At 36.0% G+C, this 26,414-nt stretch overlaps 2 protein-coding genes across 2 annotated transcripts; both read right to left on the bottom strand.

Annotated features, from left to right (window-relative positions):
- Positions 1-12,238: 12,238 nt before the first annotated feature.
- LOC123904712 (sugar carrier protein C-like) lies at positions 12,239-14,294 on the bottom strand. The gene is made up of 4 exons (XM_045954341.1): positions 13,936-14,294; positions 13,524-13,849; positions 12,764-13,393; positions 12,239-12,679 (listed from the first exon to the last, which is right to left on the bottom strand). Exons 1-4 carry the CDS (start codon positions 14,063-14,065, stop codon positions 12,239-12,241), a joined length of 1,527 nt encoding a protein of 508 aa, XP_045810297.1. The 5' UTR covers positions 14,066-14,294.
- Positions 14,295-24,401: 10,107 nt separating this feature from the next.
- LOC123909196 (sugar carrier protein C-like) lies at positions 24,402-26,280 on the bottom strand. Its single transcript, XM_045959981.1, has 4 exons — positions 26,148-26,280; positions 25,736-26,061; positions 24,976-25,605; positions 24,402-24,891 (listed from the first exon to the last, which is right to left on the bottom strand). The coding sequence occupies exons 1-4, from the start codon at positions 26,275-26,277 to the stop codon at positions 24,451-24,453; spliced, it is 1,527 nt and encodes a 508-aa protein (XP_045815937.1). The 5' UTR covers positions 26,278-26,280; the 3' UTR covers positions 24,402-24,450.
- Positions 26,281-26,414: the final 134 nt, after the last annotated feature.

Genomic DNA, 26,414 nt, shown 5'->3' with positions numbered 1-26,414 from the left:
GCAAAAACACTTGAGAAAGGTTCAGAGCTTGTATATCACAGAGTTCAGAGTTTGTTCAGCGCACGTTCAAATCTTGATAATTGTATGATATGTGTTGTAGCTGAATCTTCTAGTATATATACCACTAGAAAAGAGTCGTTGCAAAAAGATCCGTTGGAGTTGATAACCTTTTGTCTTCAAGCAGTCTGTCTTGATGCAGTTTGGTTGTATCCAAAACTAAGAAAGAGTTTCAGTTACTTTGACTACTGCAGAGAAGACTTTCCTTATTCAGCTAACAAAACTGAAGACCCACGTTCTCAAGATAGGACAGACAAAACAGAGGTAGCTGAGCTGATCAGACTTGAAAGGTCCTTTTCTCCATTGGTAGAAGAGTTGACTGGTGAAAGGAATCTTTCACAGCTTTCAAAGAGATCTTCAGAGGTTGATGAAGCTTGTAGACAGACAAGAAGTTCTGAAGTCTTCATCCTCTGAATGTTGAATCTTCTGAAGTCCAACATCTTCTGAGCGCTTGTGAACTTCTGAGTTCACATCCTCTGAACTTAACTCAGAGCTTATATGATGCTTATATCTGCGCACTTAAAAATAAATTTTTAGTCCTTCCAATTGTTTATTAATACTTTGTTATCATCAAAACCTTTATAGATTTAGGGGCAAACATTTTTAAATCAATTTTGTTCCAACACAATGGACCAAGGTGTCTTTTGTAAAATTAATTGTCCGAACAAATACTTAACCTATATTTTAAATGATGGGTTTGAAAGAAAAAAAATTGAGGCCCCAACTTTTTTGAGGCCCTGGGCTGGAGGCTTGGTTGCCTTGGCCCAAAACCGGGTCTGGGGAGGGTCATGCTAACCGGTGCCCTAAGACACTGGTTAAGGAAACCAAAAAAAGAAATATTTGAATCGAAAGTAATATTTTTTAAACTTTTGAGAAGTTGACTGCACAAGTTTCAATGTCATATGTGTCTTTAAATAGTGGATTTCATTATACTACAATATATAAGTTATGGATAATAGATTCACACATTAAACATCATTGATGGCTAGCCTAGTGGATACATTGCTTTTAGCTGTAATAAAATATGACAGGGAAATGAGAAAAATTCGATCCAAGTGCAATATAGGTGCAAAGTAAAAATGTGAGGGATTTAAAATAAAATAAAATAAATAAATAATAGAAATACAGGTGTAAAGTTATAAAATCTAGGGGGTGCATATATCAACACCACATCTCTAATAAGTGGCTTCGTGGCTAGCTACTTTTCAGCGTGCTAATTTTGTGATTACAAGCTCTAATCTTAACATCTATAGAAGCCATGAAGTTTCTGAGTTGATTCTCATCCATCTTATTAAAATGTGGATGCCATGTTGGATACTTGATGCTGATGATATCTTTATGCACTTTAGTAATCCCAGCTTTAACAATATTTTTCTTAATTCTAAAGTAGTCATTGACATCAAATACTTTAGGAGTTTTCTCAATCTTTTGATGCTCATATTCTTGAAGCATGGAGTTTACGGTTGCAAGATTTTCTGGCCATGTCATTGATCCTTCATTATTTTCATCATACATGACCAAACAAGCTTTTGCTCCGGACTTAGTTATTTGAGATATTTTTTATTTTAATCCTTTTTTTCTTTGACTAAAACATAATTTGCGAGGATTCTCATCTTGAATGTATTTCATAGCTGTTTTTGCACGACCCATTCTACAAATTAAAAAGGAAAAGGTTAAAAATATAGTCAAAATTTTGACATCATAATTATAATAATAATAATAAAAGATTTGATAAATGCATAAAATTAAAAACTATATTTAACCTAATATTATATTATTATTCTTTTATTATTATTTTTAATATAATATTAGGTTAAATATAGTTTTTAATTTTATGCATTTATCAAAATTTTAAAGGTTGTTTTAATTTTCAGATATGTTTAGAATATTATAATTTCTTTTACCAAACTTTAGAATTTTTTAAAAGGAGAGTAATTAAATCTGAAATTTTTAAACTAAAAAAAAATATAAAGCAACAGAAATCTCACTTATAAATCAAATTTTGAATTTTTTCTTATGAGCTTTTTATAGTATTCTAAACATGTATCTAAAGTAATTATTCCAAAATTCAAATTGATTTAACAGCAAGAGACTAAAACTATATGTGTAATAATTATAAAAAAATGATATATAATTAGTGTTGGGTTTTTGTATGATTGGCTACATTTTGCAAAAACATATTTTAGCCAAGTGTTGAGACAAGTGTGCTGACCCCAAGTGTTGTGACAAATGTTGTGACACTTTGGAATAACACCTGACTCTGTTCTGCGCGCGCCAGCTGGATGTTTTTATTTTCTACTCAATCTTTTGAAGATCTGTTTGAAGAATTTGTTCAAGGTTTCTTACAGAAGAAGGCGCACGTGTTTAATGTGTTTCATGAGGCAGCTAAACCCTAGTTTTATTTTCCAAAGGAATTATATTTTTGGAAAATATATTTTTGCGGTTTCAAAAATATAACTATTGTTTTCAAAAATATATCACTGCTGCCGCAATTCTAGAAGCCCTAATTTTGTCTTGAAGCCCAAGTCGTTCTACTACTATAAATACGAAGGCAAGCATATGGTTTCAAGCATCTAAAATCGAGTCTTACAAAGCGTGTGTTTTTAGGATTTTAGAGTGTTAATTGTGAGCCTATCTTGTGTCTCATTGATGCAAGCTTAGGACCTGAGTGTTATTTGCTCTGTTTATAGACAAGTGTTGGCGCACCGGTGACAACATCTGTCTACAACAGACAAGTGTTGCTACACCTTGAGCAACACCTGTCCACTGTGTGCCAGGAATTTCAATTGGCATCAGAGCAGGCACCCTGTTCTGAATTTTAGGGTGAGCTCCAGGGAAATCGTTTCTGGCAAGGATGGACAAAGAAGGAGGTTTTGTTACCAGACCACCTCTCTTGGTTGGCGCTTCAAACTATGACTATTGGAAGTCCCGCATGATGGCCTTCCTAAAACAAATTGATAGCAAGACATGGAAGGCAATTCTGAGAGGATGGACTCCACCTGTGAAGATGGACAAAGATGGTAAACCAACTCTTGAGTTGAAATCTGCTGAAGAATGGTCCAAAGAAGAAGATGAGCTTGCTCTTGCAAACTCAAAAGCATTGTATGCACTATATAATGGTGTTGACAAGCACATATTCAGACTCATCAAAAAGTGTGTCTGTGCTAAGGAAGCTTGGACAATTCTTGAGACTGTTCATGAAGGTACCTCTAAAGTGAAGCTGTCTAAACTACAACTCTTAACAACTAAGTTTGAGAATCTGAGAATGAATGATGATGAAACCATTCAGGATTTTCACATGACCATACTTGATTTTGACAATCAATTTGATGCCTTGGGTGAAAAGATACCTGAAGAAAAGCTGGTAAGAAAAATGCTCAGGTCTCTACCTAAGAAGTTTGACATGAAAGTCACAGCTATAGAAGAAGCAAAGGATATCACAGATATGAAGCTAGATGAACTGGTTGGTTCACTACAAACCTATGAGGTAGCCACAAATGAAAAGATGGATAAGAAAAACAAAAGTATTGCTTTTGTTTCAAATGCTGAGGAAGAAGATCAACTAAGTGACACAGAATCTGAACAAAGCATCTCTGATGCAATGGTTCTTTTGGGAAAACAATTTAATAAGGTACTAAAGAGAATGGACAAACGCTCTAAGACAGGTGCAGCTGACATTGGTCGCAACACTTACAGGAATTTCAGAAAACCTGTAACAGATGAGAAATCAGCTCCAAATAAAGGTGTTCAATGTCATGAATGTGAAGGGTTTGGACACATTAGAAGTGAATGTGGAACCTTTCTGAAGAAACAAAAGAAGGGGTTAACTGTAACTTGGTCAGATGAAGATTCTGAAGGAGAAGCCGATACTGCAAAAGCTATACATGTGTTGACAAGTGTTTGCACATCTGACACTGAATCATGTGAAGAAGAACTAACCTTTGATGAACTTGCTGAATCATATAAAAAGCTGTGTCTGAAGAGTGCAGAAGTCTGCAGAGTCTCTGAAGAGCAAAAAGAGACAATCACTAAGTTGCAAACTGAGAAAGCTGCTAATTTATCAAGAGTCTCTGAATTTAGTACTAAATGGGAAGATAGTTTAAAGATCATTGAGGAACAGAAGGCAACTATCATCAACTTAGAAGCTGACAAACAACTGACTGAGATAGCCCATCTGAATGAAGAGGTAACTGAATTAAACTCTCATCTTGAGAATTTAAAGAAGCATGTTCTTAGGCTATTCAAAGGAAGTGATCTAGATGAAATTCTGGAAACTTTGCCTGCTCCTAGTAGATCCAAAACAGGCATTGGGTATGAATACAAAAATGTCAATAGGATTATGGATTACAACAAGGAAGGGAAATTTTTGCCTGAGTTGAGTAAACAACCGTCTCCAAAAATGCATGACAGGATGTCGCCACACCTGTCTCTTAGACAGCAGAGACAAGTGTTGCCACATATGGCACCACATCAGCAAAGATGGCAGAGACCTAGGTTTATACCTAGACCAAGAAGCAGGTATCATTCATGGAGATGTCATCACTGTGGAAGAAAGGGGCACATAAGGCCTTATTGCTACAAACTGTATGGTTATCCAAGTGAAATTCCACAAGAACCTGATCAATCCATCACTAAAACAAAGATGGAATGGAAGCAAAAAGATGATGCAACCAATACCAAGGAGTATACAGCTGAAAGCAGTAAGAAAGGTTTGATTGCCCATACGTCTCTCAGAGCCTCATCAAAAGAAGATTGGTACTTTGATAGTGGTTGTTCTAGACACATGACTGGTGTTGAAAAATATTTAAAAGAAGTAAAATCCTATGCCACAAGTTTTGTGACATTTGGAGATGGAGCAAAGGGGGAAATCAGAGGTATTGGAAGACTGATTGATCATGGTCTACCAAAACTTGAAAATGTTCTCCTTGTAAAAGGACTAACTGCCAATCTAATCAGTATAAGCCAACTATGTGATCAAGGCATGAAAGTCAACTTTACAAAAAATGAATGTCTGGTCAGCAATGATGAAGGAGACATCCTTATGAGGGGTGTTAGATCAAAAGACAACTGCTACTTGTGGATCCCTCTTGAAGAAGGTAATGTATCTACATGTCTCTTAACTAAAAATGAAGAGGTTAAGCTATGGCATCAAAAATTAGGACACCTTAACCTGAAGAGCATGAAGAGAGTCATATCAGAGGAAGCTGTCAGAGGATTACCAATCTTACAGATACAGGAAGGCAATATCTGTGGTGAATGTCAGATTGGGAAGCAAACCAAAGTGTCGCACCAAAAGTTGCAACACTTGTCCACCTCTAGAGTTCTTGAGTTACTACATATGGATCTGATGGGGCCCATACAAGTTGAGAGTCTTGGAGGTAAGAAATATGTTCTTGTTATAGTTGATGACTTCTCTAGGTATACTTGGGTGAATTTCATTAGGGAAAAATCTGAGACTTTTGAAGAATTCAAAAATCTTTGTATACAACTTCAAAAAGAGAAAGACTGTGGTATTGTAAGAATCAGAAGTGACCATGGTAAGGAATTTGAAAACTCTAAATGTGCTGATTTTTGTGCTGCTGAAGGAATAATTCATGAATTCTCTTCACCAATTACACCTCAACAAAATGGTGTGGTTGAAAGAAAGAATAGAACCTTACAAGAATCTGCTAGAGTAATGTTGCATGCCAAAAATGTTCCTTACAAGTTCTGGGTTGAAGCCATGAATACAGCATGTTACATTCACAATAGAGTAACATTAAGGAAAGGTACTGCTACAACATTGTATGAACTATGGAAGAATAGGAAGCCAACTGTGAAGTACTTCCATGTGTTTGGGTCAAAATGTTATATTTTGGCAGATAGAGAACCTAGGAGAAAATTGGATCCCAAAAGTGATGAGGGGATATTTTTAGGTTACTCAACCAATAGCAGAGCGTATAGGGTTTTTAACTCCAGAACAAGAACTATGATGGAATCAATTAATGTTGTTGTTGATGACAGTGATACAACAAGTGCAGATCCAGCTGAAGAGACAGATGTCATAACACCTGTCCCAACACCTGATGATGATCAAACTGAACCTGAACCTGATCAACATTCTGAGTCTACTACAGAGGTTCCTAGACCAAACAAGGGACCATCCACTAGAACACAGAAGAATCATCCTCTGGAACTTGTCATTGGAAATCCAAATCAAGGAATTGCAACAAGAAGATCAAAAGAAGCAATCTCCAATTCATGTTTCATATCAAAGATTGAACCAAAGAATGTTAAAGAAGCTTTGACTGATGAATACTGGATCAATGCTATGCAGGAGGAACTAACTCAGTTCAAAAGAAGTGAGGTATGGGATCTAGTACCTAGACCAGATGGTATAAATGTTATTGGTACAAAATGGGTGTACAAGAACAAAACTGATGAAAATGGTGATATTACTAGAAATAAAGCCAGACTTGTAGCACAAGGATACACCCAGATAGAAGGAGTAGATTTTGATGAGACTTTTGCTCCAGTTGCTCGCTTGGAGTCCATAAGATTACTCTTGGCTGTGGCATGCATTTTGAAATTCAAGCTATATCAAATGGATGTAAAAAGTGCATTCCTAAATGGCTATCTAAATGAAGAGGCATATGTTGAGCAACCAAAAGGGTTTGTAGATCCAAGCTTTCCTAACCATGTTTACAAACTAAAGAAAGCACTTTATGGATTGAAACAAGCCCCTAGAGCATGGTATGAAAGGTTGACTGAATTTCTTGTCAGCCATGGATACAAGAAGGGTGGTAATGATAAAACCCTGTTTGTAAGAGAAGAAAAAGGGAAGCTAATGATAGCTCAGATCTATGTGGATGATATTGTATTTGGTGGAATGTCGCGACAAATGGTGGAACACTTTGTGCATCAAATGCAATCTGAATTTGAAATGAGTCTTGTAGGTGAGCTAACTTATTTTTTAGGTCTTCAGGTCAAACAAATGGAAGACACTATATTTATCTCTCAAGAAAAATATGCAAGAAACATTGTGAAGAAATTTGGTATGGAAGGTGGTAGTCACAAAAGGACACCTGCACCTACACACTTGAAGCTCACCAAAGATGAGAAAGGGGTTGATGTGGATCAAAGTCTCTATAGAAGTATGATTGGGAGCTTACTATATCTCACAGCTAGCAGGCCTGATATCATGTTTGCAGTTGGTGTTTGTGCTAGATACCAATCTGAACCCAAGATGAGTCATCTGACTCAAGTAAAGAGGATCTTCAAATATGTCAATGGCACATGTGGCTATGGAATTCTATACACTCATGGCAATGATTCTACCTTAATTGGATTTTGTGATGCAGATTGGGCTGGAAGTGCTGATGATAGAAAGAGCACCTCTGGTGCATGTTTCTTCTTGGGAAACAATCTAGTATCTTGGTTTAGTAAGAAGCAAAATAGTGTGTCTCTATCAACAGCTGAGGCAGAATATATAGCAGCTGGGAGTAGTTGCTCTCAATTGTTATGGATGAGACAAATGTTGAAGGAGTATAGTGTGGAGCAAGATGTCATGACACTTTACTGTGACAATCTGAGTGCTATAAACATCTCTAAAAATCCTATTCAACATAGTAGGACTAAGCACATTGATATACGTCATCATTTTATAAGGGAGCTTGTAGAAGAAAAAATTGTTACACTTGAGCACATTGCATCTGAAGAACAGTTAGCAGACATTTTTACTAAGGCGTTAGATGCAAGTCAATTTGAAAATTTAAGAGGCAAACTTGGAATTTGCCTTTTTGAAGACAAATAGCAGTTACAGCAGGCAATGCGTGTAACTACCTCTCATCACTTTAAGTTACACGCAAATCAAGGAAGTTCTCATTCAACTTCCCTCAACCTCCATCAACCACAATCATTATTTTTCATCTATTCTCTCTCTCACGAACTCTCTATCTTCCTCATCAACATCTCTCTGACTTCTCCTTTTCTCAGAAAACCTCAAATCCAAATCATGTCGAACTCTGTCAAATCTTCACCAACAAAGTCAGATGCTACTCCATCACTACAAAAGGTGGTAATCGATGCTGTTCCTCTCACCACCATACCTTCCACAAGTCCAACGATGAGGAGAAAATCAGTTGCGAAAAAGGAAAAATTATCACGAACGAGCATAAATCCTTCATCTCCCTCCTCTTCAATTAAGAAAGCGAAGAAGAAGAGCAAGAAATCGCGAACTGAATCGAGAAGAAGTTTTACAATGTCTGAACTGCATGTTGATCCACTTCCATCGAGTGGTGTTGCTACTCCTGTCGTAAAAGCTGCAGAGGTTAATGTTGACACATCTGGTAAGAACTCACTTAATCAAAACTCTGATACTCCAAACTCTGTTGAAAACCTAGGTTTAGAGAAACCTACTGTGTCTGAAAATTTGGGGAAAAGTGTTCCTAACTCCCCTGTTGCTGATGATGATAATGTTGGTGCTTCTACTGAGACCAATAATCCTGTTGCTGATGAGTCCATTAAGAAAACTGCTCCTGAGACTCATGTTGCGCCAAGTGTTGCAACACATGGCGCTGCGCCAAATGTGGTGCCAGATGTTACCACATCTTTGGCACAAGAGAACCTTGTGGACTATTCTGAGTCTGATGAGAGTCCCCCACCTAAGGATACTGATAAAGAAGCGGGTTCTGATAAAGTTGTGAATGAAACTCCTGAGGTAATCATTGTTAATGAAAATGAAACTACAGCTAGTGATAAGGCTATTCCTGCACATTCTGAAGCTAGTGTAGCTAGGAGGACTAGAAGTAGGGCTGGTAAAACTGTAGAGGCTACTAACACACCTGCCCAAACACCCAAACCCTCTAAGGCTGGAAAGGCTACTGGTAAAAAGTCTGTGTATGGACCTCCAAAACCTGTCAGTAAAGTGGTCCCTAGGTCAGAGACCAAGAAAAGAAAGGCTCCTCCAACTAGTGATTCTGATTTTGAACCTGAGACAGATGTTGCTGCATCTGGTAGCACATCTAGGAAGAGTATAGGAAGGAAAAAGATCCCTCAAACAGTTCCATCTGCTCCATTAGATAATGTTTCATTTCATCTGGAAAATGGGTCTGCAAGGTGGAAGTTTGTGTATCATAGAAGGTTAGCTCTGGAAAGAAATTTGAAAGCTGATATCCTTGAATGCCCTAGTGTTGTAGAAACTCTTGAGTATGCAGGTTTGATGAAAACTGTGGTTGGTTTGGACAAGTGCTATGACAGGCTTGTCAAGGAATTTTTGATTAATGTGGCTGCAGACTGTAATGATCCAAAAAGCCCTGAATATAGGCAAGTTTTTGTACGAGGAAAGTGTGTTCAATTCTCTCCAACTGTGATCAACCAATATTTGCAAAGGGATTCTGAAGAAGTGGCTCCTCTGAAAGCCACAGATAATGAAATCTGCAAGGTCCTCACTGGAGGAAGAGTTAAGGTATGGCCAAGCAAGGCTAAGTTGTCTGCAACTTCCCTCTCTCCATTTTATGCTGTTTTGAATAGGATAGCTGCACACAACTGGGTCCCTACAACCCATTCAGGTGATGTGGCCAGAGGGTTGGGAAAGTTCATATATGCTGTGGGTACAAAGGCAAAATTTGATTATGGGTCATATTTCTTTCAAGAAACCTTAAGTCATGCTTTAACATATGCTGTTGAGAAGCCAGTTGCTCTCCCCACTCTGCTATGCAACATTATGCTTGAACAACACCCAGATATACTAAGAAGTTCTGATGTTCCTTGCAAAAGGAAAGGGGTGTTGGTGATTGAGCAGGGACTGCTGGATGGGACAAATGTTGCAGCAGGTGTTGGCACATCTGTCCAGACTGGTGTACTTTCAAGGAAACAGATGATTGCTGATCTTACTGAAACTAGCAGAGCTCTTGAGGCCAGGAAGCTGAAAATAGACCGTGTAATTGAGGCTCTCAAGGCTGAGGAAGCTGCTGAGATGGCTGAGGGTGAGTCAAATGGACAAGAAGGAGAAGAGGCTAGTGAGTCTGAGGATGGTTCTGAGGATGTGATGGAGGACTCTGATGAAAGTTCTTCACTCTGATTTCTGATGTTTCCTTATATTTGTTTCTGATGTACTTTTGGTGTTTTTTTTTTCTTTTATGGGCTAGGCCCTGAATTTCTAGCACTTGTGTGTGCTCTATGGTCTGTAATAACTGCACACTGATATTCTCTATGCTCTGGTACACTATGATTTCCTATGCATGATGTTTGTCTAAATTGTGGCTAAAAAGGGGGAGTAGTGTGTGTGTGTGACAAGTGTGTGATGTTCTCACATCTGGATCTGGTGACTGTGTTTGCATGAAATTGTTCGCATGCTCGTATTGAGGGGGAGTGTGAGTAATATGCATGTACTGAGGGGGAGTAGTGAATATTCTTTCTCTATCTGGTGTGTGTATGCATGAATTCAGGGGGAGTGTGAGTGATATTATCTCTTGATCGCCTGAATACGTTTGAGGACAAATGTTGTGCCAAGTGTTATGGCACCTGACTATTGAGTCCACTATCTAGTATGACTGAGAATTTATTTTTCTCAGATGTTTTATGGGAATTTATTTTTCCTGTTGTTCTTATGATGAATGGATACGCGCTTACACTATTAGGAGTTTATTTCTCCTACTTAGCACCTACTATGGGAGTTTATTTCTCCCTTGTGTTGTTCCATGAGGCTAGTTGTTTTTATTCCGCTGTTGCATTGCCTCTGATGCTACTTGACTATCTTGGAAGTAGTTTTACTATGTGTTACTTTCTTTCCTAGTTGTGTGATCATGTTGACTCGAAGGAAAGGTAATACTGTATCTCTCTATATACTGGTCCAATATTGTTTTAGCCAAAATTTGCCAAAGGGGGAGATTGTTGGGTTTTTGTATGATTGGCTACATTTTGCAAAAACATATTTTAGCCAAGTGTTGAGACAAGTGTGCTGACCCCAAGTGTTGTGACAAATGTTGTGACACTTTGGAATAACACCTGACTCTGTTCTGCGCGCGCCAGCTGGATGTTTTTATTTTCTACTCAATCTTTTGAAGATCTGTTTGAAGAATTTGTTCAAGGTTTCTTACAGAAGAAGGCGCACGTGTTTAATGTGTTTCATGAGGCAGCTAAACCCTAGTTTTATTTTCCAAAGGAATTATATTTTTGGAAAATATATTTTTGCGGTTTCAAAAATATAACTATTGTTTTCAAAAATATATCACTGCTGCCGCAATTCTAGAAGCCCTAATTTTGTCTTGAAGCCCAAGTCGTTCTACTACTATAAATACGAAGGCAAGCATATGGTTTCAAGCATCTAAAATCGAGTCTTACAAAGCGTGTGTTTTTAGGATTTTAGAGTGTTAATTGTGAGCCTATCTTGTGTCTCATTGATGCAAGCTTAGGACCTGAGTGTTATTTGCTCTGTTTATAGACAAGTGTTGGCGCACCGGTGACAACATCTGTCTACAACAGACAAGTGTTGCTACACCTTGAGCAACACCTGTCCACTGTGTGCCAGGAATTTCAATTAGTTTGAGAGTTGAATGGTTCTTTACACAAAAGAGAAGAGAAAAACATATTAAGGAGAAATGGTTCAGAGTTTAAGTCAATAAAAGTGCAAAATACTCTTGACCAAAAAAAAAAATGCAAAATACTAATTAACATTAACAATTATATCTTTCATTGTTTAAAAAAAAAACAGAGAAAAACAAACATCACCAGAGAAAAAACAAACACAAAAACATATATACTAAAATAAAATCAAACAAAGAAAAAACAATTGCATAAAAACCATATGTACAAAACAAAATCAAACACGAGAACAAGAACAAAGAAAAATCAATTGTACATGTAAATATAAAATACAGAAATTATAAGAGCTATAGCTAGCAATGTGTTTTACCTTAACCGTGATGATGTTAGAAAAACAAGAGATGTATAAATAGAAAAGGGTTATAGCCAAAGATGGATGTTTTAAAAAATAATTAAACCTTTTTATTTGTGAATAAAATCTTTAAATTATATTTTTCTATAAAACCTGTCTATCAAGTTGTAAATAGAATTAGTCAAAAAAGTTGTAAATAAAATTAGACAATATTGTATTAATTGACTGTGAAAATCTGTAACTAGTTCAAAGTATAATGACTCCTAATAAAAAAAAAAACCTAAACTAGATAACATGCACCTAACACTAGACTTCTTCCTTGGCATCATCATCTTTCACAAATTTACCCCAATAAGGATGTTTCTCCCACACAGTTGACATTTCTTCAATTGGAACTCCCTTGGTCTCTGGTAGAAACTTGTAAATAAATGTGCTCATCACAATAACAAAAAATGCAAAGAAGATAAACAATCCAAACTTCATGTGACAAAGCATTGTTGTAAAGATTTGAGCAATCACAAAGGTGCATATCATGTTAACGGAGACATTAATACTCTGAGCAGCCGAACGAACTTCGAGCGGAAATATCTCACTAGGCACCAACCATCCGAGAGGACCCCAAGACCACGCAAATCCCATTACGTACACACAAATGCACAACACAACAATAATGGCATACCATTTTGGCAATATACCTGGGTCACCGTCAACTCCAAACTTAAGAGCAATAGCTATAGCTACAACAATCTGCAAACAAAATTTAAATTAGAAACAAATTTAAAATTGAATTGATATTGTATAATTTATTTAAATAAAGTTTATCTAACAAACCTGACAAATAAACATCTGAATACCGCCTTCTAAAAATAGAGTTCTTCGTCCAAATTTATCAACGGTAGCAATTGAAACGAAAGTGGCCAGCATGTTACATCCTCCGGTAATCAATGCTGACATGAGAGAAGCAGTGCCACTAAAACCAATAGTTTTGAACAAAACCGGAGCATAAAATGTAATCACATTCATGCCGGTGAGTTGTTGGAAGAACGGAATAGCTATTGCCATTGTAAGTTGAGGTCTATATTTTCTATTCAACAAAGACATCCAAGGATGTTTAACTGTTTTTGAAATATCACTAGCCAAAACCAAATCTTGAAACTCCTCATCAACATCCGTGGTACCGCGAATTTTAATCAATTCTTCTTTGGCTTTGTCGTTTTGACCGCGTTCAATCAAGGAATTTGGCGAGTCCGGGAGGAAGATAGCACCTATGATGATCATTATCGCGGGGACGGAAGCAAAACCCAAACTATAGCGCCATCCTTCTCCGTTTTTCAGTTTGTCGAAAAAGTAATTGAGGATATTAGCCACAAATATGCCTATGGTTATTGCTAATTGGAACATATTATTAAGAGCTCCTCTGTACTTGTAGGGAGCAACCTCGGATACATAGATTGGCACACTCTATAAAACAAACAAAAAAGTGTAACATTAATTTTAACCTAAGTATAATTAAATTGAAACATCAAACTAATACATACATAATTAAAATTTATAAATATGAGATCTAATTACATTACATAAATTAATTTACCTGATTAGCACATCCAATTCCGAATCCAAGTAACATACGACCAACAATGAGCATCCAAACTTCTTGAGCAAAGCCATTCAAAGCAGCACCGGCAAGAAAAAGTACACCTCCGGTAATCATAGTCAGACGCCTTCCAAACAATCGAGTAATAATAGACGCCGCAAGAGACGCTACAAGAGCGGCCAAATACAACGAGGAGGTGAATAATGTTAATGTTTGGCTATCGAATTTGCAGTACTGGTTGTCGGATGGTTTTATATTAGCCTCCTTTTCGTAGACATTTGGAAAGAATTTCTTTAGAAACGGATCCATAGATGTAACTCCACCTACACAAAGTACATATATAACATTACACAACATCAACATAGACATAACTAACGAGCAGAAACATGCGAATGCACGAGTATTTTACCTGAAATACCAAGATCATAACCAAAAATTAAACCACCAAAAGCAGCGGTAAGACAAGTGATGAAGACTCTAAAAGTGAGCTTTCCGGGATAATTTTTCCCAGAGCCATTGTTGATGATAGCACCTGGCATTGTGTCTCCTAAGAAAATATGTGAAATTTAACTAGGAAAATATGTGAAATTTAATCTAGTAGAAGATGGCTATATATATTAATTGGTTTGATTATGATATACACGAATATTGGATTGTGTTATTTGTTTTTTTTTTTGACAAAGATTGTGTTATTTTTTAAAAGTATTTTGTACAATAGGATCGATCATACGGAATGGATGAGTTTGATTTTGGATATATTCAATTAAAAAATTTTACATAACAAAGAGATTTACATATGCTCACCTTTTTTACGGAAAACAAGGATTTGAAATTTTTTTAAAAAAAAGTCAATGAAAACAAAATAATAATGAATCAATATTTTTTTTTTTGACGAAATAATGAATCAATATATATATAACCAAATATAATCAACAAATCTTATCAACAAAAAAAAAAAAATCAACAAAAGAAATATATAACCAACCAAGCATTCCGTAAAAAAAAAAACCAACCAAGCATTGTCACGGGTTCAAACTTGATTAATTAATAATTTTTTTTAGGGAAAGATTAATTAATAATTAATAACTATAATTTAATATATATATATATATATATATATATATATATATATATATATATATATATATATATATATATATATATATACAAATATATTTTAAAAAGTTATATATTGTTGTCCTATAAGTCCTAACTCAACCGGAAAAAAATGCCGAAATTGTTAGGTCGGATGTCGTGACCCGGGTTCGAATCCGAGATCCCACAATTATATGAGTTTATTTTAGTGGATTTACCACTTCATCTAAGACAACAAAAAAAAGGATATATATTACTTTCTAAAAAAACCAATTGTATTGTACTTATGGCTCGTTTGAAATAGCTTATTTTGAGCTTATGAAAAATAACTTATGCAAATAAATATGTTTTTATGTATTATTATTAGTTTGTCAAAGTAATTTATGAAAAAATAGCTTATAAAAATACAGTTTTCGTTAGTAAGAACTTATAAATTAATATAAAAACTTATTTATTTGCATAAGCTCAAAAACAAGCTATTTTAAACGGACCCTTAGTAAATGCGTCTAAATTCAAAAATGAATGTTTGAAATTTTTGGACGACACAACTTGTTGCAATGTAACTATATTGGCATTGGATTAGGTGCAGTCGACTTTTTCGTGCAGTCATTTTATAGCCGTCCGATCACGATCGGACGGTTTAAACAAATACAATAAAAAAATACATTTTTTAAGTTACGACCGTCCGATCTTTATCGGACGGCTATAAATGGCCCAATTGCACAAAACATGTGACTGCATGGAATCCGGGTTCAACTATATCACATGATGTCTTTTTTAGTATTGGAATTTGAGTTTAACTCAACCCTACAAAACCGATTTGTAAGGTGAATATAACTATCATACACGGGACAAACAAATCTTGCATTGACGAGTAATTCTGTAACGAGACTAATTTTACCATATCATAAAAATAAAATCATGGCAACGTCGTGACCCATACATACGCACAGGTATTATACTATAGTTTCACTCAGAGTGGTACAAACTATTAAATATATATAGGGAGGTTCAGGGCCGGTTTCGAGATTTTGGAGGCCCCGGGACAAATAATAAAAATGGACGACTAATAAAAATACAATTTTTTTAAAAAGAAATATTGGTAGTGTTTTTAATAAAAATTACTACTTAAATTTAGAAATTAATTTTTTTTAATATAATTTTCTTAAAAAAATAAGTAAAGTAGTCAAATTATTTATAAGTTATAGAGTTTTTTTTGTCAGAGTTATAGAGTGTTTTTATTTATAAAATAAACAATAATAGTCGTGTAAATTCATTATAGAAGTCTTAAATAAAAAAAATTGTCCCAAGGGAAAATCGAACTCACCACCCTAAAGTCTTAAATACCAGTGAGGTACGTGCGCCAACAGACCAGGGTGTCTTTTGTGAAATTAATTGTCCGAACAAATACTTAACCTATATTTTAAATGATGGGTTTGGAAGAAAAAAATTGAGGCCCCAACTTTTTTGAGGCCCTGGGCTAGAGGCCTGGTTGCATTGGCCCAAAACCGGGCCTGAGGAGGGTCATGCTAACCGGTGTCTCAGAGCACTAGTTAAGGAAACCAAAAAAAAAATTTGAATCGAAAGTAATACTTTTTAAACTTTTGAGAAGTTAACTGCACAAATTTCAATATCATATTACTATATTTATATTTTTAAATAGTGGATTTCATTATACTACAATATATAAGTTATGGATAATAGATTCGCGCATTAAACATCATTGATGGCTAGCCTAGTGGATACATTGCTTTTAGCTATAATAAAATATGACAGGGAAATGAGAAAAATTCGATCCAAGTGCAATATAGGTGCAAAGTAAAAATGTGAGGGATTTAAAATAATAGAAATACAGGTGTAAAATTATAAAATCTAGAGGGTGCATATATCAATACCACATCTCTAATAAGTGGCTTCGTGGCTAGCTACGTTTCAGCGTGCTAATTTTGTGATTACAAGCTCTAATCTTAACATCTATAGAAGCCATGAAGTTTCTGAGTTGATTCTCATTCATCTTATTAAAATGTGGATGCCATGTTGGATACTTGATGCTGATGATATCTTTATGCACTTTAGTAATCCCAGCTTTAACAATATTTTTCTTAATTCTAAAGTAGTCATTCTCATTGACATCAAATACTTTAGGAGTTTTCTCAATCTTTTGATGCTCATATTCTTGAAGCATGGAGTTTACGGTTGCAAGATTTTCTGGCCATGTCATTGGTCCTTCATTATTTTCATCATACATGACCAAACAAGCTTTTGCTCCGGACTTAGTTATTTGAGATATTTTTTATTTTAATCCTTTTTTTCTTTGACTAAAACATAATTTGCGAGGATTCTCATCTTGAATGTATTTCATAGCTGTTTTTGCGCGACCCATTCTACAAATTAAAAAGGAAAAGGTTAAAAATATAGTCAAAACTTTGACATAATAATAATAATAATAATAATAATAATAATAATAATAATAATAATAATAAAAATAATAATAATATAATATTAGGTTAAATATAATTTTTAATTTTATGCATTTATCAAAATTTTAAAGATTGTTTTAATTTTCAGACATGTTTAGAATATTATAATTTCTTTTACCAAACTTTAGAATTTTTTAAATGGAGAGTAATTAAATCTGAAATTTTTAAACTAAAAAAAAAATATAAAGTAACAGAAATCTCACTTATAAATCAAATTTTGAGTTTTTTTTTATGAGCTTTTTATAGTGTTCTAAGCATTATGTATCCAAAGTAATTATTCCAAAATTCAAATTGATTTAACAGCAAGAGACAAAAACTATATGTGTAACTAGTCCATGTACCCGTGCGATGCACGAGACCATGTTAAAATTTGGTACATAGTTAACATTTATACAATTTCTTATTACAAAATTATTGTTCAATAATTTTAAATACAGAATAATTTATTAATGCTTGTATCAAAATTATCATGAATATATAAATAGTTGAAATGTAAGTAAAGTATGATAAAAATATTATTGTAGCCACAATTTAAATTTAAATTCTCATGAACAATTCGTTGTACGCTGAATCATTTTAGCGCAACCCTAATTACATAACCAATTTTTGAACATATTTTAGAAAGTCACGTGAGAGTTAAATATAAAAAGGAAAAAGCTAAAATGTGCCCTAAGGGCACATGATAATAATCTAAATAAAATAAGGGTCCCAATATAGAAACTCAACATTTAATGATAAAAAAAATTTAATGCTTCAAAAGTTAAAATGTACAAATTAACATTTAATAATTTCTATTTTTGCTTCCTTAACATGTGCCTTTAGCAATAAAACAAGGGTTAAATGAGTTGTACCTATGTATGCAAACTTCTATCGGACTAACAATATAATGGAAATATTTGTAGCGATACATATAAATGAATATCAGTAGTTGACATGTAAATGAAAGAAGTTGGCATAGCTAGTGTTGAATATTGCCTTGAAATAATGTAAAAATCAGAAAAATCATGTTTTGGTAGTCTCTGTCTGCTCACGCCCAGGCGTGGGAGTTGGCGCCCAGGCGTGAAAACTGGGCTGAACTCAGGTTGCTCACGCCCAGGCGTGGGAGGCTACGCCCAGGCGTAGTGTCTGCGGGCCTATATATATGTTATGCGTTTTCTGACTTTTTGAAGGGGTTTTTAGGGTTTCAAAGGCTAACAAAAAGGCTAGGGTTGAGAGATTTCATCTTGGGAAGACTCTAGGGTTAGGGAAACATTCTATCACCTTGGGAAACACTTTCATATTGAATTTCTTGGTCACGGGAAGAAATTCGGGCTTAGGGTTGATTTAGGAAAAACTCTAAATCTTGTAACTCTTGTGGTGAATTTCATTGTAATCAAGGAACAAGTTTGATAGTGGATCGGAGAGCTGCTCTCTCCCCCAGAGTAGGTCACATTGATTGAACTGGGTAAACATTTCTCTTGTGTTCTTTTCTTTTATCGCTTTATCTTTTGATTTGTGATTTTTATTGCCGATCTCATTATTTGATTGCTTAATCGTTATTTGCTCCACACATCAATTATTTTATTGGTGTGATTCAATCCGAATTCACAACAATTGGCGCCCACCGTGGGGCAAAGGATCAAACGATTTAAGTATCATGGGTTCTAAGTGGGACATTGAGAAGTTCACCGGGAGTAACAACTTTGGGTTGTGGAAGGTGAAGGTGAGGGCAATATTAACACAACAGAAGTGTTCAGAAGCATTGTTAGGAATTGCGAACATGCCTAATACTTTCTCAGCAGCAGAGAAGAACGAGATGAATGATAAGGCATTGAGTGCCATTATCTTGTGCCTCGCGGATAATGTGTTGAGAGAAGTAGCAATGGAGAGGACTGCTGCAGGGATGTGGTCGAAGCTTGATGCATTGTATATGACCAAGTCCTTGGCACATAAGCAGTGTCTGAAAGAACGGTTGTTCTTCTATCGTATGTCGGAGAACAAGTCCCGTGGTTGAGCAGCTTTCGGAGTTCAATAAGATTATTGACGATTTGGCGAACATTGATGTGAACTTGGAGGACGAGGACAAAGCTTTCCACCTATTGTGTGCTTTACCTAAGTCATTTGAAAACCTCAAGGATGCATTGCTCTATGGAAAAGAAGGTACTATCACCTTGGATGAAGTCCAATCGGCTTTGAGAACCAAGGAGATGACTAAGATGAGAGACTTGAGGATTGATGACAGCGGAGAAGGGCTGAATGTGGCGAGAGGAAGAAGCGAGAACAAAAGTAAGGGGAAGGGAAAGAAGCATAGGTCCAAGTCTAGGTCAAAGGGTGATGGTGGTGGCAAGTTAAAGTGCTATCATTGTCATGAACCAGGTCACTTCAAGAAGGACTGCCCTGAGAGAAGGGGTGGTGGTAGTTCGTCAGCTCAAATTGGTGTTAGTGAAGAGGAAGGTTATGAGAGTGCAGGAGCATTGACAGTTACAAGTTGGGAACCTGAGAAGAGCTGGGTCATGGACTCGGGGTGCTCATATCACATTTGTCCAAGAAAGGAGTACTTTGAAACTTTGGAGCTTAAAGAAGGTGGAGTCGTCCGTCTAGGTAACAATAAAGCGTGCAAGGTTCAAGGTATGGGTACTATTCGTCTTAAAATGTATGACGATCGTGATTTCCTTTTGAAGAATATGAGGTATATTCCTGAACTTAAAAGAAATTTAATTTCCATAAGCATGTTTGATAATCTAGGGTATTGTACTAGGATTGAACGTGGGGTAATGAGAATTTCTAATGGTGCATTAGTAATTGCTAAGGGGTCTAAAATGAATGGTCTTTACATTTTAGAAGGTTCAACTGTTATTTCTAATGCATTAGTAACTAGTGTTGAAAATGCAGACATAACTAAACTATGGCATTTGAGGTTAGGTCATGTTAGTGAAAGGGGTTTAGTTGAACTAGCTAAACAAGGTTTACTAGGGAAAGAAAAATTGAACAAACTAGACTTTTGTGATAATTGTACTCTAGGAAAACAACATAAGGTTAAGTTTGGGGTGGGAGTGCATAAGTCTACTAGGCCATTCGAGTATGTTCACTCGGATCTTTGGGGTCCAGCATCTGTGTCTACTCATGGGGGAGGTTCATATTTTCTTTCAATAATTGATGATTACTCTAGGAGGGTATGGGTTTACATAATAAAGAATAAAAGTGACACTTTTGAAAAATTCAAAGAATGGCATACCTTAATAGAAAATCAAACAGGAAGTAAACTAAAACTTTTAAGGACTGACAATGGCCTGGAGTTTGTTTCAGAGCAGTTTAATGAGTTTTGCAGGAAACTAGGTATAAAGAGGCATGAGACCGTTGCATACACACCGCAGCAGAATGGACTGGCTGAAAGGATGAACAGGACCTTGCTGGAGCGCGTGAGATGTATGCTGTTGGGAGCTGGATTACCCAAAAGTTTCTGGGGAGAGGCAGTTAACACTGCTGCATATTTGATCAACAGATGTCCATCAACAGGAATTGATCTAAAGACACCTATGGAGGTTTGGAGTGGCAAGCCGGCAGACTACTCTAACTTGAAAATCTTTGGAGCTTTAGCATTTGCACATGTTAAGCAAGATAAGCTTGATGCTAGAGCTGTGAAGTGTGTTTTCATTGGTTACCCTGAAGGTGTGAAAGGTTACAAGCTGTGGAAGATGGAGCCTGGAGGATCAAAGTTTATCATAAGCAGGGATGTCACTTTTGATGAGACCCGAATGGGGATGAAGTGCAAAGACCTTGAGAAAAGACCAGAAACGGGGGTGGAGAGAATTCAGTTTGAGGTGGAGCCTTCCACAGATGAGAGGGAAAAGGAGGATGAGACTCAAGTACCTGATGAAAGTGGAAGTGATGAAACAACTGTTCCTGACTATCAGCTAGCAAGAGATAGGGAGAGGAGAGTTATTCGTCCACCTAATAGACTCGGTTATGCTGACCTTATTTGTTATGCTTTGAATGCAGCTGAAGAAGTGCAAGACTCGGAACCAAAGAACTTCAGGGAAGCATCAGAAAGCATAGATAGTCAAGACTGGTTGAAGGCAATGAATGAGGAAATGCTTTCATTGGAGAAGAACCAGACTTGGAAGCTTGTGCCATTACCTAAAAATAAAAGGGTAGTTGGTAGCAAGTGGGTGTTCAAAAGAAAAGAAGGTATACCAGGGGTCGAAGCACCAAGGTATAAGGCAAGACTTGTAGCAAAGGGTTTTACTCAGGTTGAGGGGATTGATTACAACGAAATCTTCTCACCTGTGGTGAAACATTGTTCTATAAGGGTACTTATGGCGATTGTTAACATGTATGATCTTGAGTTAGAACAAATGGATGTGAAGACCGCATTCTTACATGGAGAGTTAGAAGAAACTATCTACATGCAACAACCTGAAGGTTTTGTGAAAGACAATTCAAAAGTGTGTTTGTTAAAGAAATCTTTGTATGGGTTGAAGCAGAGTCCAAGGCAGTGGTATCGTCGGTTTGATGATTTCTTATTGAAGGCTGGATTTGTGAGAAGCAACTATGATAGTTGTGTATACATGATGAAGAGGAATGAGAAAGTCATTCTCTACCTTCTTCTTTATGTAGATGATATTCTTATGGCAAGTTCTGACAAGCAAGAGATTCAACAGCTCAAGGAGAAACTAAATGGTGAATTTGAGATGAAGGATCTTGGCAATGCGAAGAGGATACTTGGTATGGATATCTTGAGAGACCGGAGTAAAGGTGAGTTGTTCTTATCTCAGCATGATTATTTGAAGAAAGTGGTGGAGCGGTTTAGAATGACAGATTCTAAGGTAGTGAACACGCCACTTGGTCACCATTCAAAGTTGTCGATAAAACAGTGTCCTCAATCCGAGGATGAGAGAAAGAAGATGGAGAGTACTCCCTATGCAAGTGGGGTTGGAAGCATCATGTATGGCATGGTTTGTAGTAGGCCTGATTTATCATATGCAATTAGCGTGGTAAGTCGGTTTATGGCAAATCCAGGCCAAGTTCATTGGAAAGCTTTGAAGTGGGTTCTGAGATATTTGAATGGTTCTTTGAAGGGTGGTCTGAAGTACACAAGAACTGATCCAGGAAGAGATGCTTTGGAGGGATATGTGGATGCGGACTATGCAGGTAACATAGACACTAGAAAATCCTTATCGGGTTTTGTGTTTACATTGTTCGGTACAGCGGTAACGTGGAAGGCCAATCAACAATCTGTTGTAGCTTTGTCAACAACTCAAGCAGAATACATAGCCCTTGTTGAAGGGGTCAAGGAAGCCATATGGTTGAAGGGTATGATTGGAGAAATGGGGATTAGTCAAGGATGTGTGAAGATACATTGTGACAATCAGAGTGCCATTCATTTGGCAAATCACCAGGTGTATCATGAAAGGACAAAGCACATTGACATTCGGTTGCATTTTGTAAGAGACATGATTGAGACAAAAGAGATCATGGTGGAGAAAATTGCATCGGAGGAGAATCCAGCTGACATGTTCACCAAATCGTTACCTAGAGCTAAGTTCAAGCATTGCTTGTACTTGATTAACTTCGTTGAAGAGTAGACGGAGGTTGGAGAGAGCAGCACGATGGTTGATGAGAAGTCGGCATCACCATTGATTTAAAGGCAAGGTGGAGAATTGTTGAATATTGCCTTGAAATAATGTAAAAATCAGAAAAATCATGTTTTTGTAGTCTCTGCCTGCTCACGCCCAGGCGTGGGAGTTGGCGCCCAGGCGTGAAAACTGGGCTGAACTCAGGTTGCTCACGCCCAGGCGTGGGAGGCTGCGCCCAGGCGTAGTGTCTGCGGGCCTATATATATGTTATGCGTTTTCTGACTTTTTGAAGGGGTTTTTAGGGTTTCAAAGGCTAACAAAAAGGCTAGGGTTGAGAGATTTCATCTTGGGAAGACTCTAGGGTTAGGGAAACATTCTATCACCTTGGGAAACACTTTCATATTGAATTTCTTGGTCACGGGAAGAAATTCGGGCTTAGGGTTGATTTAGGAAAAACTCTAAATCTTGTAACTCTTGTGGTGAATTTCATTGTAATCAAGGAACAAGTTTGATAGTGGATCGGAGAGCTGCTCTCTCCCCCAGAGTAGGTCACATTGACTGAACTGGGTAAACAATTCTCTTGTGTTCTTTTCTTTTATCGCTTTATCTTTTGATTTGTGATTTTTATTGCCGATCTCATTATTTGATTGCTTAATCGTTATTTGCTCCACACATCAATTATTTTATTGGTGTGATTCAATCCGAATTCACAACAGCTAGCATAATATGAAAAGAGAAACGTGAAGTTTTTCAAATGATAACCGGAAAAAACTTAAAACACTTAAATAAGAGGTTTAACATTCCTCAGGAAAAAAATTCTAGAGGTTTAAAAGGAAGGATAACGAAGAGACATAATGAACAATTGAATCGGCACCGAATATTGAACCAATGTTGATTTCTTTATTTTATTTTTACTAAACCAATGACGAATTGACGATGGCTTTGAAATTTGCAAAAGTGGATATATCAAAGAGGGTAGAATTAAATTGTTTTGTCTTTGTGAGCATAAATAAGTACTGTAATTAATTAGGCTGGAGAATATTTATAAAGACAAAAATTGGCGGACTAAATAGGCGGCAAAGTGTGGTTAACATGTTTTGTGTTTTAATATATAAATAAAAGATAATTATAAAAAATGATATATAATTAGTTTGAGAGTTGAATGGTTCTTTACACAAAAGAGAAGAGAAAAACAAATTAAGGAGAAATGGTTCAGAGTTTAAAAAAAAAGTGCAAAATACTAATTAACATTAACAATTATATCTTTCATTGTTTAAAAAAACAGAGAAAAACAAACATCATCAGAGAAAAAACAAACACAAAAACATATATACTAAAATAAAATCAAACAAAGAACAGAAACAATTGCATAAAAACCATATGTACAAAACAAAATCAAACACGAGAACAAGAACAAAGAAAAATCAACTGTACATGTAAATATAAAATACAGAAATTATAAGAGCTATAGCTAGCAATGTGTTTTACCTTAACCGTGGTTGCTCTCTCAATGTCATATGTTAGAAAAACAAGAGATGTATAAATAGAAAAGGGTTATAGCCAAAGATGGGATGTTTTAAAAAATAATTAAACCTTTTTATTTGTGAATAAAATCTTTAAATTATATTTTTCTATAAAACCTGTCTATCAAATTGTAAATAGAATTAGTCAAAAAAGTTGTAAATAAAATTAGACAATATTGTATTAATTGACTGTGAAAATCTGTAACTAGTTCAAAGTATAATGACTCCTAATAAAAAAAAAAAACCTAAACTAGATAACATGCACCTAACACTAGACTTCTTCCTTGGCATCATCATCTTTCACAAATTTACCCCAATAAGGATGTTTCTCCCACACAGTTGACATTTCTTCAATTGGAACTCCCTTGGTCTCTGGTAGAAACTTGTAAATAAATGTGCTCATCACAATAACAAAAAATGCAAAGAAGATAAACAATCCAAACTTCATGTGACAAAGCATTGTTGTAAAAATTTGAGCAATCACAAAGGTGCATATCATGTTAACCGAGACATTAATACTTTGAGCAGCCGAACGAACTTCGAGCGGAAATATCTCACTAGGCACCAACCATCCGAGAGGACCCCAAGACCACGCAAATCCCATTACGTACACACAAATGCACAACACAACAACAATGGCATACCATTTTGGCAATATACCCGGGTCACCGTCAACTCCAAACTTAAGGGCAATAGCTATAGCTACAACAATCTGCAAACAAAATTTAAATTAGAAACAAATTTAAAATTGAATTGATATTGTATAATTTATTTAAATAAAGTTTATCTAACAAACCTGGCAAATAAACATCTGAACACCGCCTTCTAAAAATAGAGTTCTTCGTCCAAATTTATCAACGGTGGCAATTGAAACGAAAGTGGCCAGCATGTTACATCCTCCGGTAATCAATGCTGACATGAGAGAAGCAGTGCCACTAAAACCAATAGTTTTGAACAAAACCGGAGCATAAAATGTAATCACATTCATGCCGGTGAGTTGTTGGAAGAACGGAATAGCTATTGCCATTGTAAGTTGAGGTCTATATTTTCTATTCAACAAAGACATCCAAGGATGTTTAACTGTTTTTGAAATATCACTAGCCAAAACCAAATCTTGAAACTCCTCATCAACATCCGTGGTACCGCGAATTTTAATCAATTCTTCTTTGGCTTTGTCGTTTTGACCGCGTTCAATCAAGGAATTTGGCGAGTCGGGGAGGAAGATAGCACCTATGATGATCATTATCGCGGGGACGGAAGCAAAACCCAAACTATAGCGCCATCCTTCTCCGTTTTTCAGTTTGTCGAAAAAGTAATTGAGGATATTAGCCACAAATATGCCTATGGTTATTGCTAATTGGAACATATTATTAAGAGCTCCTCTGTACTTGTAGGGAGCAACCTCGGATACATAGATTGGCACACTCTATAAAACAAACAAAAAAATGTAACATTAGTTTTAACCTAAGTATAATTAAATTGAAGCATCAAACTAATAAATACATAATTAAATTTTATAAATATGAGATCTAATTAAATTAGATAAATTAATTTACCTGATTGGCACATCCGATTCCGAATCCAAGTAACATACGACCAACAATGAGCATCCAAACTTCTTGAGCAAAGCCATTCAAAGCAGCACCGGCAAGAAAAAGTACACCTCCGGTAATCATAGTCAGACGCCTTCCAAACAATCGAGTAATACTAGACGCCACAAGAGAAGATACAAGAGCGGCCAAATACAACGAGGAGGTGAATAATGTTAATGTTTGGCTATCGAATTTGCAGTACTGGTTGTCGGATGGTTTTATATTAGCCTCTTTTTCGTAGACATTTGGAAAGAATTTCTTTAGAAACGGATCCATAGATGTAACTCCACCTACACAAAGTACATATATAACATTACACAACATCAACATAGACATAACTATCGAGCAGAAACATGCCAATGCACAAGTATTTTACCTGAAATACCAAGATCATAACCAAAAATTAAACCACCAAAAGCAGCAGTAAGACAAGTGATGAAGACTCTAAAAGTGAGCTTTCCGGGATAATTTTTCCCAGAGCCATTGTTGATGATAGCACCTGGCATTGTGTCTCCTAAGAAAATATGTGAAATTTAACTAAGAAAATATGTGGAATATGTGAAATTTAACTAAGAAAATATGTGAAATTTAACCCAGTAGCCGATGGCTATATATATTAATTGGTTTGATTATGATATACACG

This window comes from Trifolium pratense, linkage group LG2, assembly GCF_020283565.1.
Source record: "Trifolium pratense cultivar HEN17-A07 linkage group LG2, ARS_RC_1.1, whole genome shotgun sequence".
Lineage (NCBI taxonomy): Eukaryota > Viridiplantae > Streptophyta > Magnoliopsida > Fabales > Fabaceae > Trifolium > Trifolium pratense.
Note: the sequence above shows the minus strand (reverse complement) of the source record. Positions and strands in the feature narration are given on the sequence as shown.